This window comes from Cervus canadensis, chromosome 11 (assembly GCF_019320065.1).
Source record: "Cervus canadensis isolate Bull #8, Minnesota chromosome 11, ASM1932006v1, whole genome shotgun sequence".
In the NCBI taxonomy this organism is placed as follows: domain Eukaryota; kingdom Metazoa; phylum Chordata; class Mammalia; order Artiodactyla; family Cervidae; genus Cervus; species Cervus canadensis.
Window position 1 is genome coordinate 35638374 of NC_057396.1, and position 19749 is coordinate 35658122.

The window sequence follows — 19749 nt, forward strand, 5'->3', positions numbered from 1 at the left end:
AGTACAGAACAGAATGAAATGATTACTGTTTTAAGATACAAAGTCTGATATCAATTTTATCTAAATTTAAAAAAAAAAGATTCTAAATTTGAAAGATTTGTCATGCAGCACAAATAATGGGAACAGATATATCAGTACTAGGAGTGAGGGACTGCTGCAATAAAAAACTAAAACATGCAATTCTGGCTTTAGGATTAGGTGGTAGACAGAAACTGTGAGGCCCTTGAGACCACTGATAAAACATGGAAGAACCAAAGATATTAGTGGAAAAACTAAAAGGCTGGCTATAAGGAAGCTGTTGGTGAGAGTTTCAAGGTAAGTGAGGAAAATAATGTTGCAAGTTAGAACAACAAAACTATTACCTATGGTCACATGGAAAACAGAAAATGTATCTAATAAACTTGATGATCTAAGCCAAGATTTCCTCAAAGAGGACAAAGATCATCTTAAAAAATGAACTATCTGGTTTTAGTGGAATTTAGAAACAACTTCTGATCAAAGATCAAATCAAGAATGCAGATCTAAGATTCTGTTAGGGCCTCAAAAAGATTAAAGTAGTATACTTCTTAGAAACTTTCAGACAAAAGTTTCATTCTAGATGTTAAAGACATGTCTTACAGAGGCTCTAAGAGGCAGGATTTAAGAGTCTAAGGATATAAGAGGCAAAGATTTAAGACTCAAGGGTGCTGTTCCACAGCAACTTCATAAGGAACCCAAGACAGAAGGATATGTCTCAAAAAGATCTGTGGGTATGGTTTTGGCCTAATGGACTGGATTGTTTTAAAACAAATACATGGGAAACACACACAATTTTAAAGGAATCATGAATTTACACTTAAAAGGTCAGAGACAGTACCAAATGCAAAGAGGCCTCTGCATTAAGGTCCAGCAAACCAGAGTTTAGAGCCAAATAAATCTATTTTTAAAATAAAGTCTGACTGGAACACAGTCATGCTTGTTCATTTACATATTGTCTGAGGCTGCAGAATTGAGTAGTTACAAGGTGGAAGCTACATTTAACAGCAGAGGTAAAAAACTACAACAGAATCCATATGGCTCACAAAGACCGAAATATTTACTATATGGATCTCTGCTCTAAAGACTCCCAACTTTTTGTGGGCAGGAAATAGGATAAGAAGGCTATTCAGTTGCAAACACAGGCCTTTTTATTTTTTTAAAGGGAAAAGAAGGATGACTCAGGAGAGAACGAAAACCTCAGAAAACAACCAGAGAGGGGGAATGAAACTCTAACTAAGAAACCATCAAACATACCCTGCTGGAATGCAGAATTGTTATGGACCAGTGATTGCTGTGTGCCTCTTACTTTTTCTCTTTTGAACAAGACTGTCTAAATTATTTCCTATGCTTGTCTCACTATTATACATCAGATGGGCAGGAGGTAACCTGCCACTTTAGTTGACAGGTTTTCAGATCAATATTTGAGGAACTGTATCTGAAAAAGCTTCTTTCACAATTATAATAGATTTTACTAACCACACTGGCTTCAAGCTTTTGTCAGAGAGGTTTTGTGGGGACAAAGCAAGAACGTTTTCCATGTAGGAGGAATATAAACTGTTGGGACTAGAAGACTGACTACAGCAAACTGCACTTTCCAAAAATGGTTGCAACAATACCTTTCATCTCACCGGTTCATTTACAAGATGATCTTGACTATTCTCTATATCCCTGCTCCTTGAATCTTGAAAGATCTGTGACTCGCCTGGGACTAAATGAATAAGGTGGAAATAGTGCTGCATAGTTTTCTTAAGTAGGTCAGAAAATGCATGTTGCTTCCACCTTGTCTGTTGTAGCACTTTTCCTTAAAGCCTCCAGCTGTCATGTAAGCAGTCCAGCTCCCCTAAGGCAACCACTGGTCCTTGCAAAGACACTTTATGAAAAGATCCGGATACCACATGAAGAGACAATGATACTAGCTGTTCCACTGCATGTCCCCCTTTCAGTTCCATCTGACCTCAATCACATGAAAGACCTCTAAGCCAAAGCTGCCCAGTGGATCCCTTCCTAAATTCCAGATGCTGAGAGAAGCAATAAACCGAAAGAAATAATAAAATGACCATTGCTGTTTTAAGCCACTAAGTTTGAGATAATTTGTTATGCATCAATATCTATTATAAATTATTTAATCAACTCTGGTTCTTCATTTAAGTTTACTAAGCCCCCTTTTCTGTGTAAAGCATTGTGATATATTTAACTTATTTTACTTTTTGAACCTAGTTTTGATTTTTCTGCCTTAATCTACATAAAATCTATTAATATCAAGATAGCATGCACTGCTGTTCAACACCACTCATATATTTCAATATTTAACATACACGATGAGAAACATAATGGACAACTGAATCCAAAGAAAATTCCCTACATGTAACTCAAATCCAGATACACTATAACTAGCAGATACCTCGCTTTTATTTTTTGAGCAGCTGATGGAAGTTCTGGAATCAGCATCTTCTTTACACTTAAATACTCAAATCCTGAACTCTCCAATCAAAGGTTCCACTACAAATGCTAATGTAGTTAAAAAAATAAATATTTTTATAGTATATTTCACTATAATTGTGGTAAAGACAGTAGGATTACTTTAAGTTTGTGAGCTTTCAATAAAAAAAAAAAAGGCCACAACAACTATAAGAAATGAAGTTTTTGATTTGTTAACCTTTGTTTTAAATTATGACATTATCAACCTGAAAAATTAGTCAAAAACTGTAACTACAATATTATAAGCTGAATGGGAAGCTGAAACAGCTCAAGCAATTAATTTCCTAGAAGCATCCTAGGTTTTTTTCATATAAAACTGTACAATCCACTTAAAACATTTAACCCTTAATCCTCTATAAAACTCACCTCCAAGTGATAATGGGGAGGGAAGGGCTCAATTTCAGCTTATAATAACAATGACAACCTTGACGCTGGACATTTCCTGTAATATGGGATTTTGGAGGATCAATGGCCCAATAAGATGAGATCCAGTCTCCCCAAATATCCTCAATTTCTAAGAAATGTTCTAGCATCCGGATTGTGATTGTGATTAATCAGGTTAGTAACTAAAGGTAAAGCTCATGCTAGCGACTTTTTGTCTCTCCAGCAAGCCTCCACCACCTTACCAATACAGTGTATTTACTGCTATTCTTCTTACCACGGTTTCTGACCTGTCAACCTGAGTGCAAGATCGAGCAATAATGCAGGTACTGTGTGTCTGACACCCTTCCAATAATGAAGCAATAAGTTGTTGGAATAAAACTTAATATTGGGGCGCCTGAATACTTGGTTTAAAGGATTCATCTTGAAGGAATGATTTAGATAATATCCTGTAGGAAAAATAAGCATCAAAGCATTTTGAATGTTATTTGTTATTCAGAAAAAAATACCTGAAGTTAGACCTAGAATTCAGCATATGACAATAATTAATCATCCAAAACTTAGAACAGAATGAATTATAACACTACCTTTGCTTTTCTGACAAATTCTTAAATTCAAGAGTCTTCTCAGTCACAAAAGGCCATTAAGCCTTATCATAAGCATAAACAAATACAGAGTTAATATGCAGTTTCGTGTAAGCATGGGTTGTTTAACAGTCAGAGGAACAGATAAGACAGAGCTAGTCACCATTACCTTGGGCTTCTTCCAGTCATCCTGAGGTAGGTATCATACAGGAGTGCTGGGGCCTTATGGCTTACAGCAATCCAGTAATGATATAAAAGGTGATTGGAGGTTAGATTTACATTGGGCCGTCTGAAGGCCTGTTCGAGAGGATTCCTCTTGAAAGTGGAAATTACATGGTATTCTGAGGAAGAAAAGTTGCGTAACAGCTTTGATAATAACCATGTAGTGAAGTTTTGGAAAAAAAATCATGTTTTTACAAAGCAAAATATTTTACCAAAGATGTCAAGAGTTTGCTCATTTAAAAAACAAACTTTTCTACTTTCTATAGTAACTAAGGGAATATGGGTATTAAAGTGCTGAACTCAAGTGGTTTTAGAACTCCCACTATTTATGAATTTTAACTAGATGAATGAATTTTTGCTAAAATTCACTCTTAAAAATCCTTTTAATGTTTTACCTATATCAGTTTACAATGTCACTTTCTATATTTCACCTCTCACGATAGCTTCTTTCTTTCTGTTCCTCTTTCCAGATTCTTATTACTGTACTAACTTAAAAAAGAAAAGGGAAATCATCATCCTTTGTTTATGAATAATTAAGTTGCTCAAATTAACATATATCAACAAGCTTAAAACAACCCCAAATTAACTTCTGCTGTAATTTATCTAGGTTATACAATATCAAAACAATCAAATGTATTATCATTTACGTTAATACTTCAATGTAAATGTATACTGAGATATTCACTAAAAAATAAAGCTCAACTTGATTTTTGCTAAACTTCGGAACACAATGAAAGACTACAAAAAACCTAATTCATTTAAAGTGTTTTAAAATTCTTGAAAGAACACAACCAATTATCATAAAATTAAAAGCACCCTAGATTTTTTTTGACTGTTTATTCTCTAACAGTCAATCATTAAATAGAAATAAAAATGTCATAGAATAACCCCTAGGATAAAAGACAAAGATTTACTTTAAAATCAGAATTATTCCACAAGGGTAACAAAAGCTGTTTAATTAGAGATAAAATAAGACCTAGTATACTAAATCAACACTGTAAATATATTTTACTTTATATTTGACTTAAAAATCATCAAATTTCAGTACATTCTAAGTTATACTATTCCTGTTTTGAAACAAGTAACTGCATACACACTACTGCTGTGAATTTGTGAATTTAACAGATTAATAAACGCAACAGAAAATATTCTGGCAAAATGTATCCTACTTGCTTACTCCTTCAGCTATTCCTCTTAGGACAAGTAGCTATTTCCTGTGATATATCAACTCTTGTAGCTGTGAGTGATACTTCCTGTGAATAGGGAGCATCAGGATTAAGAATGCCCATGAGGGAGGAAAAAAGCTTTATTTCCATACCACGGGTATCTATGGGCATTGCTGCAGATGGCAGCAGAGAAACAGTAAGGGTCAGACAAGGGTGGGATGAGGAGGGAATACACAGCTAGGTATTTTTAAATTAATGAAACATTATTAAGGACCAAAAGGCAGTATTAGTAGATATTCTAACATGGCAACTAAACTAAGAATAAACTTGTAACTGGGTGGCTTTAATGCCTCATGGCTTATTCTAACGTAAAAACTCGGTGAACATTTTAGGTTTATAAAAACGTATTCTAACATTCAAAAATACAGGGAGAATCATACCAACTTCACCCCAGTGGAAGGGATTAGTGCTTCCAGTTGTACAGTTATACACCATGATGTTTCTTGGTCTGCAAAGACAAAGATCAAAGAAATGAAACATTTAAAAGAGCTAACCTTAACCAATCTAAATCTTATATGATACTTAAGTAGGAAGAATGAGGACTTTTCTACCATAAATATTTAAAATATTATCTTTAAAGGATTAATTTTTATGTCTGAACAACTATTTACACTACCTTTTTTTCCAATCCTACCCGAAAAATATTTATAAAAAATAACAGACTTCATTTTTCTTCTTGTATTAGCATGAGTGTCTTTTTTTCATACAGGATAAAGAACCACCTTGGCTCATCCTATCTCCTTCCCATTTTCAGAGGCTCTAGTTAAAAAGAAATTGTGAACGGAATCTGCTTTTACCAGAAACAATATATTCATATAATCATATCCCTCCTTTTTGTAAAATATAAAACAGTGACTTCAAAAATAAGGGAAGATTATTATTTAGAAAAATGTCACTGAGGAGCTTAGGTGTTTAGGTTTAAGTGTTAGACCTATAAATACTACTACTCCCATTTAAAAGGAGACCCATGAGTTGATTGAAGTGTACTAGTGTGCATGTTTGATATATGTAAGTTGTTCTCTGTGAATTTCACCTCTTTATATATGACAAGTTTATACCAAGTTTTAGTCCGTATTAAAAAAAAATTTCTAATGACCTTGTCCATCCTGTAGGCAGTACACAACAATTTATGTTAATTCTTACTACTGCTGATGGAATCACTTCATTGGCTGTGGTAAGTCAACTCTTGCAGTTGAAAGGGATAATATCTATATAATATCAGTATGGGTTAATAAAACTGATAAATATCCATTATAGAGGATTTTTTAACATTAGTTCTCATCTCAGTTACTATACATCTAATAAACGACATTGCCATCTCATATACCTATTTACTCCGGAATACCAGGCTGCAGCAAGACTCATGTTGACAACTACATCTACAGGAACAAGATCTGCCAGGGCATTGTTGGAGGCACGCATTGTTCGAAGAATTCCTTTCCCTGCCTTTGTTGAAATTAAAAACAAAACCTTAAGATACAGAAGCCATAGTGCATATACACAATACAAAGATACACAGAAAACAGGAAAAAAAAAACCCCAGAATATTCAATACAGTAAAAAAAAAGGCTTATTACTTACCGCAATAAAAAGACCACTTGGTCCATTAAAGTTATCAATCCATCCCTAATACCAAAAATTAAAAAAAAGTAAGGGAGCTTAGAAATACTATAAAATTAAGAGATTTACAATTTGAACTCTATAATTCCACAAACATACTTGGTAGTCTTCTTCTAAGAACTAAAAATCTGACTATATTCAGGCCAGAATATTTCTCCCCATCTTAAATAGTCTTTTCTGAGATTGCAAATGACTAATTATAATAATTTTCAAAGGGTAACCTACTCTTTCATTAACTCTCTGCAAAGAGAATTTGCAAAAAGGAGTTTTTACCTGTCAAATATTTAAGCTAAATTAAGATTGCTCAAGTTTGATTTTATGCCATTTACTAAGACAGTATCCTTAGATTGAAGGAAATGGTAAATTCTCAAGATTACTGAATAAAACAGAGTAATGTCAAAGTAACAAAATAGACAGTATCATTTACTACAGAGACTTAAGTCTTTCCTAAATCATTTATCTCATTTTATATCTATGTTTTCTCTTATTTCAGCAATTCACAAATACTATAATGCCTTGCTTTTCTACAGCAAATCACAGAAATTTATCTTCCTTAGCATGTGAACTATACAAGGAGAAGTGAACTTCTTAAAAGACCTTCCTCTTTTAGCTACTAAAAAGCAAATGAAATAAAATAAGATCCTGAATATTCTCATTTCTATTCCCTTCACCTCCACAAGGGAAACTAATCCACAAATAATTTTAAAAGCCAACAAATGGTGACGTGTCAGTGTCCAATCTCTTATCAATGACAAAGAAACTTGAAAGGCATGGTCTCCTCTGACTCCAGACAATACCACAGCCTTTAATTTTCAGTTAACATTTTAAAAGTTCATCTGCATTTCTATACATGCAACATTACAGTACATGCACCTTACATAAAAGTACCAATAAGAGTGTCTCTCTCTACAAATGGAAACAACTTTGCCACAATAAGCCATGTTCAGTAAACAAAACCTGCTCTTAAAAAACTGCCAACTCTTTTTGTACAAAATTATGACTTAAAATTCTCAGTTCCAATTATTTACAAAGATCTCTAGCAACTTACCGGAAAAGGTTCTTTCCAACTGGCACCAACAATTGATGGCCTTACAATTGCCACATTTAGCTTTGCTCCTTCTTGCTGTACAACATATTCTGCCAATGCTTTTGTGTATATGTATGTATTAGGTCTGTCTCCTATCAATTTGGGTGTGATATCATTTACTAAGCCATCATCCATCCACCTGGTAAACAAATTACATGCAAAAATATTTTCAGATATATTTTCATTTAAGAAATGAAAAACCACTTTGCATATTTCAAATATATCTGTGGCTCCAACTCAAGTGTCTGACAACTTCTACTAAAAAAAAAAAAAAAGAAAATCAGCTTTTCTTTCATTAAACATCAACTACAAATCCAGATGTATATCCAGTTTCTATGTCTGAAAACCAAGAGTTTTTTCATATACCATATGTTAGGTAGCAAAAGTGAATTAGAACTGATTTATGGCCTTTTTTTAAAAAAACATCTTCTAGTTGTAAGTATTCATATACTTCCTATGTGTTTGACAAGGAGTACTACCCCGAGCTTAGACAGTTGAAGTTGTTTCATACTACACAATAGATCATATTTTTTTCTAAAGTCTAAATAAATTCCAAAATACATCTGGCCCCAAGGAATTAAAGATTTGTATATAACCATCATAACAGCATAACATGTTAATTATATACATTTTAAATGAACATACATTTACAATTAATATAAAAGGTCTAGTAATCTACTGTGAAGTCATAAAATTCCTTCAGTTCTCTCAGTGTCTCTGAAGAAAATGTCTACTATGATAATCTGTAAGAGGAGGGTAGTATACTAGGTGATCTCTATAGTCTTTTTCAGTCTAAATTACTAATTTCAATGTTATGTACTTGTTTTCAGATAGTTTTTCCTTTCTATCTACAATACTATGCATATTTGTATACTAAGAATACTATTAGTATACAGTGATACCCATACTAACTGATGAGGATGTATAAAATGGGACTATCAAGATAAATTTTCTTCTGTATGTGAAAGTACTTTTTTGTGTGGAAGGAAAGAAATATTTATAAAATTGAAGGTAGGTTACTATTCAACATAGGAAAAATTCCATAATGGAGATGAACTTCAAAAGATGAATAAAAGAGTTGTTCCATTAAAAAATAAAACAGGCTTAACTAGGAGAGACTGTACAGCCAGTAAGCCTTATCATTGGAGGGAGATTACACAATCTATGAGTTATCCTAAAATTATCTGCTGGGCAGATTTCTTTGTAAACAAAGAAAGGAAATAATAGAATAGGTTTATAGGCTCTCTCTCAGCAACTCAGATGTCTGGATAGAGAAAAGGTAAGAAGATAAATTAACTTCCATGTTCAACTTTTCCCATAGATATTAAACACTTCTGCCTAATGTTCTGAGGAAAATGAGGTAGATATTTGGAACCATCTAAGAAATGGAATTAGAAAATAGAAACCAGGGAGTTACCATAAGAATGTCCCAGAGAGCTCCCAATACTAACTTTCTTACAAATCTATTTTCTCATATTTTATTCCCAGGAAAACCTTAAAGAAATGGACTTCCATGCTTACTTTAGAAGAAAACTTCGAGAAGGAGCTATGAACATTTTGTAGCGCCCCTGGGAAGTAAATAATTTGACTAAGAAAACAGGGGGTGGTAACTAAGGAGCTGAACATGAACAGATCTCTTGGAAGAAGAGAGACCTAAGGGCAAACAGAGAATAAAGGAAGAAAAAGCTTGCAGGAATATTATATGAGAATAAAAAACACGTGAAGATATAACGGATACTGGAATTTTCTGTAATTATAGTCTATAAAAGAAGAAAAGACCCTGATATTTATTCTTGCTCTGATCCTGTCTGTTTCACTCAATCAGAAGGTACAAGCTAAAGCAAATGAAATCTTGGCCATGCTGAGTTGTAACCACCAAATCACAAACACTTCTCAAGCAATAATTGATAGTAGGATTCTAGTCCTTAGAAAGATAATAAACAATAACACTAGGAATATCAATTAAAGGATCATGACTCCTCTGATTACCTAAAAATTCAAGGCTCCTCTGAGGATATACAGTTGACACTTGGAAAAACACAGGGTTGGGGCATTGACTCTACTCGCAGTAAAAAATCCCCATGTAACTTTACAGTCAGCGCTCTGTACCATGGTTGTGTATCAACACTTTCAACCAACCACAGACTGTGTAGTACTAGAGTATTTATTTACTGAAAAAATCTGCATATAAGCGGACTCACATAGTTCAAACCTGTGTTACTCAAGGGTCAACCAGACTCCACTGGGCAAAATAAAAGCATAATCTTTTAATAAATTAGACCTTGCTATTGAATAGGCAGTCACTAGTCTCCATGGATATCAGGAACTTCTTGGTGGCTAAGATTGATTCCTTGGAAAAACTGAGACTTTAATACCATGAATAAGCTGTTCAAAGGCTTTCCTCCAACCATCACACCTGTTCAAAAGTGGAAGCTTCACAATGACTTCACCTAGAGTCATTAGGTACAAACTGATACAATAAACAGAACACAGTAGATATATAATAATTTTCTGAATAAGGAAGAGAGCAATGTATACAAATGTGTGGATGGAGAGAGAAACTAAACAGACAAAGAGATACATGTAAATAGATAAATCTGGATTCAAAGTTTGGGGTCAAAGCAAATTTAAATAAATTTCAAACAAACATACTCTAAAGAATCAATCAGCTTCTTGGGATCCACAGGGGGTGGATAGACTACTTCATCAATATGCTTTCGATTGCAGTAGGCATATGCCGTTGATACATGCATGAATACTTCCAGATTCTTCATCTGTTGTGCAAGCAGAATAAGCTGTCGTGTAGCAATCACATTTAACTGAACAGCATCTCTGTAAAACAAAAAGTCACAATAAAAAATTGGGAAGCTATGTCTTTCTTTCACTTACTAAAAAAAACCGTATTTCCATTTTAGAGTATCAAAGACAGAAAGGGACAAAGAGATATTTGTTTCTTTACAACTAATCCCTTAGCTCAGATTTTGTTTGTTATTTTAACATGAAGTACAGCCATTCTATCAGTTGTGTTTGCTTATTTTAAATTACCCAGAAATAGACGCAGATAATTTCAGTCTTTGGCTTTTACGCATACATTTTGAAGTCATTTTACACTTTTTTTGCATCTTGATTTTTGAAAGTATACTGTTTTATGAAATGACTACACCACATACAAAGAAAAGAAGAAGTAATTTTAAACTGCTATGGTAGAGTCAATTAGGACAAAACAGTCAAAGAAAACTCAAAAACATTAAATTTTATTAACATAAAATCAAGTAAAAATGTTTATTTCTCTTTTTGTAGCAATTACCCTAACCAACTTTTTAAGACTACACAATGCAAAGGAGTGTTAAGAATAAAACTGGTACATTTGTTACAAGAGGGACATGCAAAATCCCAAGGTCTATATATTTCCTTCTTGAAATTTATTTGAGGAAAAAATTTCACAAATGCAAAAGTATATATGCAGAATAGTAACTGATTAAGGCACTACCTAGAAAGAGCAAAAGCCTAGAGCTCAAATATTCACTATGATATGATTTAATACAGTAGGTATTTTTAATAGAATGAAGGAATACAGCCATTAAAAAAATTATGACAACTATAAAGGCATGGAAAAATATGTGAACAATATTTTTTATATTTATACATCCTGAAGTGAAGTGGGATTAAAAACAAGACTCTGGAATAAGACCTGGGTTCAAACCCAGCTTAGCATATCTATCAGCTAGGATAAGTGACCTTGTCACTCAAGCACTCAGGCCTGTGTCCTCATCAGTAAAGAAGAATAGATAAGAGACTACCTACTAAGATTTTATCTAAAATTAAATAAAAAAAAAAAGTTTGCAAGTACTTAGCATTATTCCTAACATAGTCCCCAAATAGGCATTTCATAAATATTACTTAGAGGGTGAGTAGTTTTTGCTATCTATTATGTGCATGCTAAGTCACCTTAGTTGTGTCTCTTTGCAACCCTATGGACTGTAGCCTGACAAGGTCTTCTGTCCATGGGATTCTCCAGGCAAGAATACTGGAGTGGGTTGCCATTTCCTCCTTCAGCGGGGGTCTTCCAGACCCCGGGATCGAACCCATGTTTTTTATGTCTCCTGCATTGGCTGGTGGGTTCTTTACCACTAGCATCACCTGGGAAGCCCACTTCATATTATACTTTCATTTATAACTTATTTGAGGGGGGAAAAAGTTGAAATACTCAAAACCAGTAATACTGTGAAAAAAACTGGCAAAGTTAATACAGTGTTGGTGACACTATAAGCTGATACAACTGATCTGAAAGAGATTACGATAAAGTACCAGGAATTATAGAAGTAACAGTTACTAATTTAGCTGACCTACTGAAATTTTAACTGAGGGGGGAAAAACTTGTTTTAACCCAAATTTTTCAAAAAGAAATTAAAAATTGCTAAATTTGTTGTTTCAGGGAATTTTGGGTTGTGTTTTCACTTTTGTTTTTTAATTGAAGTATACTTGATTTACAATGTTGTGTTAGTTTCTAGTGTACAGCTAAGTGATTCAGTTACATATATATTAACATAAATATTCTTCATATTCTTTTCCATTGTGGTTTACCACAGGATATTGAATATAGCTCCCTGTGCTATACATTAGGCCATTGTTGTTTATCCATTGCGTGTATGAGTCTGCATCTGCTAGTCCCAAACTTTCATGCCAACCCTCCCCCACCCCTTGGCAACCACCAGTCTGTTCTCTATGTCTGTGAGTTTGTTTCATAGGTAACTTCATTTCTGTCATACTTTAGATTCCACATATAGGTGATATCATGTGGTATTCGTTTTTCTCTTTCTGACTTACTTCACTTAATATGATAATCTCTACGTCCATCCATGTAGCTGCAAAAGGCATTATTTCATCCTTTTTTATGGTTGAATAACATTCCATTGTATGTATATATACCCACCTTCTTTATTCATTCATCTGTCAATGAACATTTAGGTTGTTTCCATGTCTTGGCTATTATAAATAGTGCTGCTATGGACACAGGGTTGCATATATCTTTTTGGATTACAGTTTTGTGCAGATATATGCACCCAGGAGTGGAACTGCTAGACCATATGGCAAATCTATTTTTAGTTTTTTGAGGAACCTGCATACTGTTCTCCAAAGAAATTGGCTGCACCAATTTACGTTCCCACCAACAGAGTAGAAAGGTTCCCTTTATTCCCACACCCTCAGAAAAATTCCCTAAATTTGCCATACTAAGTGAATGTGAAATTACAGTATAATAACATGAACTATCACATCATGAAAATTATATATGAAAAAGTCAGAAATACAGAAATTGTTTCAATAGGAAAATTATAAATTTTATGCTTACATTTCATGGAAAACAATGTATTTTCAAAGAAAAACCATGAGAAAAAATTTTTTAAAAAATAAAAATAGTTTTGAGTTACATTTTCAATATTTAACAAGAAAAAAAATCAACCATTCTTTTAAAAGGCCAGAATACATGTCACAGATAAAATCTGGTCCACTTAACTGTAAAGTAGTGCTTTGATGCATATCACATTTACATAACAGTCGGAATGGGGAGGGTGCAGTTTTGGAAAAGGTATACAGAGAATATCCTATTACAGGTTTCTCAGGACAGGACAACAAGTTCTGGGTCACTAGGAACAAGAAATAATTCATGAGAAAAAACTCTTGGGCCTTATTGTTTATTTTAATTTAATAGTATCTGAGAACCTATGAAAACAGAAGAAAAAAATTTTTTCAATGAAATAATTGGGTTGGGGTCTTACAATCATGAGTTTATCTTTTTCTTTCCTTATCTCAACTGAAGGAGGAAAATCTGTTTGAACAGATATCCAGAAAAAAAGACATTTCACAGAGAGGCTACTGTCCACTGGACTGTAAGGCAATGTGCTATTTTCTTTCCCATTTGCAAAACAACAGTGGTAGGGAGAGTAATGTTTTGGGATATTTTGTTTCAGGCTCCTGAGGATGGTAACAGAATTTCTGGGTCACTGAAAATAAGGAATAACTTTAGAAAGGAAGCACACCTGTGCTCTTGTTTGCTCACCTCTTTCCATTCATCTGCAACTGAGAACCCAAACCTGAAGGCATTTTGTGCCCACATAAATAACTCTTAATATCCCTGCCAGGCTAGTATCCTCACTCTTGTTTTGCCACCATCCAATTTCTACACCTTGAACTTTAGGCTGAGATCCTGACATGTTAGATTGGAAAGCATTCAGTAATGCTAAACAAAAATAAAAGTTCTCACTATGTTTTGGTCATATGGATTCTTAAATGCATTTTATGTAACACTGGCTTTTGGTGGGGAGAGCAAAATGAACAAATCTTTGTAATAATGGTCCATCATTAATGCAGACACAGAAATCACTTCAATAAAGGAGAAACCTCAACTTGAACAGCTAATAAATTTTCTTATTCATCTGTCTTCTATATTGGGTTGTTCAAAATCTATGTTGATAACACCTCTAAGACATAGAACAGAGATCTCATCCCTGACATGACTGACACCTGTTGAGTTATTTAAAATGCAGATTGTTGGACCTCATCCTTAGACACTCTCCAATGTCTAAACTGAGTCCTGGGAAACTACATTTTAAATAAATTCCCCATGCCATTGTGATCTCTCCCTCATCACTCTCTTTCCTATCTCTGAAAAAATACTACCTACATTACTGATTACAAAAATACTACCTACATTACTGATTTCATCACTAATGCTGCTGATTTTTCTTTTTAACTTAATGAAGATATAGAAACAGATGTCTAGGGGCCAATTAATCGACCAAAGCAGGAGACCCAGACATCTGTCATTTAAATCACATCCTAGGTTCTTCCTACAAGTGAGGATTCCCGGTTATTATTTCAAAACTACAGGGTTTGAATTTGGCAAACACAGTCCAAGATTCTGCATTTTTAACACATTCTCCAGTAATTCTTAAGCTTCATAACACACTCTAAAGTCTGAGAATCAATGCTCTTAGACTCAACAGTTTCTTAATTTTTTCTAATTATGGATCTTTACTTCCACTCCTTTCGGAACACCTACTCTCACATTCCTACCCTGGGCCTTCTCACCCCACAATGTTCCATCTCTAAAACCTCATACTGTGAATTTTCCCCCACCACATTATCTGTTCTTCCATTTCTGCACTTAAGCCTGTTTTATATCCTCATCATGGTCTCTAGTCTCTTGATACTTCTTTACTCTCAACTCCATTGACCCTGCCTACCCTCACTTTCCTTACTACTTAAGGGATACCAGGCTCTATAACCAACTATTTAAGTAACACCCTTTTTTATCCTCAATATCACTCTCTCCTTTTGTCAGTATTTCTTTATAACTCCTAATCTTGATATCCATTTCTCCCCACTTCAAGATTTATAGACCACCATATATGAAAAATAAATGAGCTCTGCTACCTCTCAACTTGCATAGCACTTTAACATATGCTCTTCAGTAACTCCACATTTTCTATTTTATGGTTATTTAAGCATATTCTATTAGACTATACGGACTTTGCAAATAGGATCTATGTGCAATTTATTCTGATTTATCCAAAAATATAGTTTGGGGAGTAAAATTTAGATTTTTTTGCCCTGGAAGTAAAAGCTTTGAACCGTTTTTTATTTGTGGGCTAACATAAAAAGTGGCTATAAAGAATAATTGCTCTGAAGCAACAAAGGTTTACTGTATAGCACAGGGAACCACACAGAGTCAATATCTTGTAACAGCTTATAATGGAAAATAATCTTAAAAATAATATATGTGTATATGAATAACTGAATCACCTTGCTGTGCACTTGAAACATTGTAAGGCAACTAGATTTCAATAAAATACATATTAAGAAAAAAAAAGACATAAAAATGCTAACCATTAAAAAAAAGAATAACTGCTCTGTAAAAGTAGTTATTATATGTCAACCTACAGTATTTAAGAATGTTGTAATATCACCACTTAGACATCAATACCCATTAAAATTGCTTCACAGAAAACAGTAATTTCAAAGTAACAGCTGGGATTAGGTGAATAAACATACATGCCTTGGCAAGGAAGGGAAGAACAATAAATGTTCATCAATCTCTAGTGAAAGAACAAATAATAATAATAAATTTTCCCTTTTGTTAATGGTAATGTTGCTTACCCTAAGGGGAAGACAAAGAGAAAAAAAAATGTTTGCCCCAAAAGTATTACACTTGGGTCCTTCTCATAAGGTTATTTAGATAAGTTTCACCTGAATGAATGTTGTCTGTTTGCAAAACAATCTCCCTTTTGAAGAGATTCTTCAAAATCTTCAAAATTCCTCAAAATCTTCAAAAAAACATTCTAATTTTCCCTTTGAGGATTATATCACAATTATCAAGTATGAATATACCTTCTTCCTCAAAACACTTTCATAAGGTTATGTGAACTCTTTTTTGGTTATGAAAGCTAGAATAAGGGAAAATACTCAATAGATTGACTATTTCATAATAAAAACCCACCTATAATCACACTATCCAAATATAATAACTGGCCAATATTAAAAGTATGTATATAAAACATGTATGTATACACACATATTTTATGAAAATGAGATTATACTAAGTTCTAATAAGATTCTTTTGTCACTTCTGAATCTTGAACACATAACTGCTGCATAAAAAGAACTAAAAAAGTAAATAAATAATTATCACCAGATAATAAAGGATAAAGCCAAGATTAGAACCAAGATATGTAATTCCAAAGTTCATGCCTTTTCCATTACATAGTGCGTCTCAGCTTCCTCAAGTATAAAATGGATTTGCCTATTATATAAAGGTGGGTAATGTAAGCACGGAATGAAATAATGAGTGAGAAAACACCTTGAAACTATAAAGCATTGTTAAAGAAACATAAGGGACTATTAATCATTTCCCTCACCTGAAATATAAGCAGAACTCACTGTAACGTTTTGGCGCTGAACTGTCATGTCACACAGTGTCAATTAAGGTTTGCACAACTACAAACAATACGGGGGATAAATCTCAAAATCCTTTATAATCAGAACTGAACTTAAAAACATTTTAAGAAGCCCTCAAGCAATCATGAAACCTAAAAAATAAACACCATTCTAACTGATCTAAGACCATATAAATAGATTTACATCATAAAACTGTATATAACATCAAAAGTGCTCTGAGTTAAGCACCATTATTTGCATTGCATATACATGAGACTTTTTAAAACACAGTGACCATTTGGAAAGCTATGTTTTTTCTTGAAATAGGTATCTTGAAGGAAGTCCAAACTGTTTTTAAAGTAAACCTATATCCAAAGGACCCTTCTATTAACAGTGATACCAAAATTTTAAAACAAAAACAAGGTATGACTTCAACGTATAAGCCATTTTTTCTTTCTCTGCAAAACCTGAGCCTAACTATTTAATATTTAGTATCAGATGAATATGTGTGAAGTAGAAAAATAAGGCTGCTGGAGTAGACACTTCTGAAAGAATGGAGGGAAAAGGAAATAAACACTATTAGTTGTTAAGACTAATATTCCTACCCAAGGTAAAGTTCTTTCTTCTAATCCACACTTTCCATTTGCTTTCTCCCTGCCCCATACTTAAATTCACAGCAACTACTTCTAAGAAACATACACTAGCAATCCAATGTTTTTAACTGTTAAAAGAAGGAACATTTTTTTAACACTCTGTAGGATACTGAAAGCTACAATAGAGAGTAAACATTTTCAAAGTATTTTCAAAATGACAACTAAACAAGTAGAATTCAAATTAGATCTTTCAACTATGCTGCAGTCCAAATATATAAATACCTTTACTTACCTCAAATTTTCATTAAATCTTACTGTAGCTGCACAGTGGAATATAATATTGGTAGAATCTATGATGACCTCTTTATCTTCTTCACTAAGAGCCAGTTCAGGTTGGGTGAGTTCACTGTTGATTGCTATAATTTTCTCCCTAAAATCTGGATTTTCATCTCTCAATCTGTCAAAAAGCTATCAAGGGAGAAAAACATTTTAGGGCAGTATTTTTCAACTTTCTAAAATCCATCATCACCATCTTCTCCCCCAAAGATCAGTATTTTTTAGATTTCAACTATGCAAATCCTAAGGTTGCTTAAATTGCTATCATTCTATATGGAAAATACTCTATGGGGTCCACATTACTATCCCCATTTTACAGATGAGGAATCTGAGAAATAGAGAGGTTAAGTAATTCACCAAGGACACAGAGGTAGCAGTTTGCAAAGTTAAATTTTAACTGTTTATGCCTTTGTTTATTAGACTGTATGATCCCTCAGCACAGAGGTAAGCAGTATATATATCAGATCAATGTTTAAAATGATCAGATTTCTAAAATCCAAACCTTATCACTTTTTTTTTGGTTGTAGTCCTCTTTAGCAGATTAGAGTAAAATGCCATTAACTACATTCTACCTCAAATCTTTGAAAAATTTTAAAGGGGGAAAAAAGTAAGTATGTTAAAGGAAAAGAGTTTTTAAGGAAATATTAAGATCAGAAGCTGGAAAAACATGTAAAGTATCATATATATAGGATTCTAATTTGAAAATAGAAAATTCAATATTCCTTAAGTATATTCAAAGGAATAAATTTAACTAGAGAATCAGTCAGATCCCAAGATGGTTACAGTATGAACGTACATTCAACTGTGAGTCAAATTTAATTTTTTTACCCCAGATTTTATAGATGAGACCTCCAGACCACTGTTCTATTACCCCTGACTCTCCAATCCATTTAAAGTCCATACATGTAGTTTAAACAGAGAGTCTTAAATCTGAGGCAAAAAAAAAAAGTCTATAAAACCTACGTGGTACTCACTTTCACCTTCCTACATGACTTTTAGTAAGTAATAGTCTTCTCCTCCACCTCTAGCTAATGACTTCAACATCACTGTTTTTATAGTAATTAATACTTACTAAGCGTTTCAGATGAAATGAGTACTTTCCATACACTGAGAAAACAAGAAAATGACCTTTGCCTCAAGTTATTTAGAATCTTATAGGAAAAATTAAACAAGGAAACAGTTAAAATATAGTGTTATAAGTAATACAACAGGGCTAACACAACAGTGTTATGAGACTGTACGGGAGCAACAACTTGCCCTGCTGGGGAAGGACTTGAGATTATAAAGTAGAAGAACAGTGTTTCAGGCAGAGAAAGTGTCACATGTAACCAGCTAAGAGTAATAGAGCATTTATGTTTGGGAAATTAAAAAGAACTCAGTAAGACTTGGCCAATGACAGGAGAAAGAATAAAGACCACAAATGCCATGTGAACAGGGACCACATCTACTGTGCTCAGCACACAGGCCCCAGATAACAGAGTGCTGACAAACACTTGTTACGTGGATAAACTCATTAGGTGGAAAATACTGGATGAATACCTATGGAGATGAGTTCAGTTTTGTGAATGTTGGCTGTAAAGTGTCAATGAGACTCCACAGAAGATCAATGCCATAGAGGTAACTGGCTCTGTGGGTCCTGAGTTCAGGGAAGACAGAATCAGATTCTATAAACCACACATGTAGCCCTGGGAGAATATCACTCAGTACCAACAATGAGGAGCACCCAAGGTCCAGACTACATGAAGCTTTTTCCAAATCTATTTTAAAATACAACCGTTCATCTCACATACAACAGAAGGTGCTGAGTAATCAGCTAACTGGACCTAGTAAGAAGAGATCTAGGCCTAGAACAAATTCTGAAAAATATTTAAGGGGCTAGCAGAGAAAAAGGAGCCCAAGATACAACCAGAAAAGTACTTTTAACACATTGAATTCACTTTTTCATTCTCCCACACTGCCAATGACCTTTAATTCCTCTTCATATTAGATATCTCCACCACTAACACCAAGAATTGGTCATGCTGCTTCACAAGTTACATCTCAAACTTGATGCTCCTCCCTTCTCTAGCCACCATGTTGTTATTCAAAACCATCTTTTCCAATGCTTTTAACCCACTGGTACCCCAATTAGTTCCTACTTTACTAAGTCCACTAATGCCCTCTTTAATGTACTTTATTCTCTTTCCAGAATGTATTTCATGGTCAGCTATTGTAATTCAATCCTTGCCAGCAATGAAGTTTATTTTCCCAGGGACATTGCTGCATATCAC

General features: G+C 33.8%; 1 protein-coding gene across 3 annotated transcripts in view; it reads right to left on the reverse strand.

Moving 5' to 3' along the window:
• FAR1 (fatty acyl-CoA reductase 1) overlaps positions 1 to 19749 on the reverse strand; it is a 75050-nt gene that overhangs the window by 14178 nt on the left and 41123 nt on the right. For 2 of the 3 annotated variants that reach the window (XM_043481139.1, XM_043481141.1), the window contains 7 exons: positions 17436 to 17611; positions 10269 to 10448; positions 7578 to 7755; positions 6491 to 6535; positions 6237 to 6355; positions 5290 to 5357; positions 3631 to 3802 (listed from right to left, as the gene is read on the reverse strand). In XM_043481139.1, the coding sequence (XP_043337074.1) occupies positions 3631 to 3802; positions 5290 to 5357; positions 6237 to 6355; positions 6491 to 6535; positions 7578 to 7755; positions 10269 to 10448; positions 17436 to 17611 (938 nt within the window). Of the gene's footprint in view, positions 1 to 3154; positions 3327 to 3630; positions 3803 to 5289; positions 5358 to 6236; positions 6356 to 6490; positions 6536 to 7577; positions 7756 to 10268; positions 10449 to 17435; positions 17612 to 19749 lie in introns of all 3 variants that reach the window. The other variant, XM_043481140.1, reaches the window with a different exon arrangement.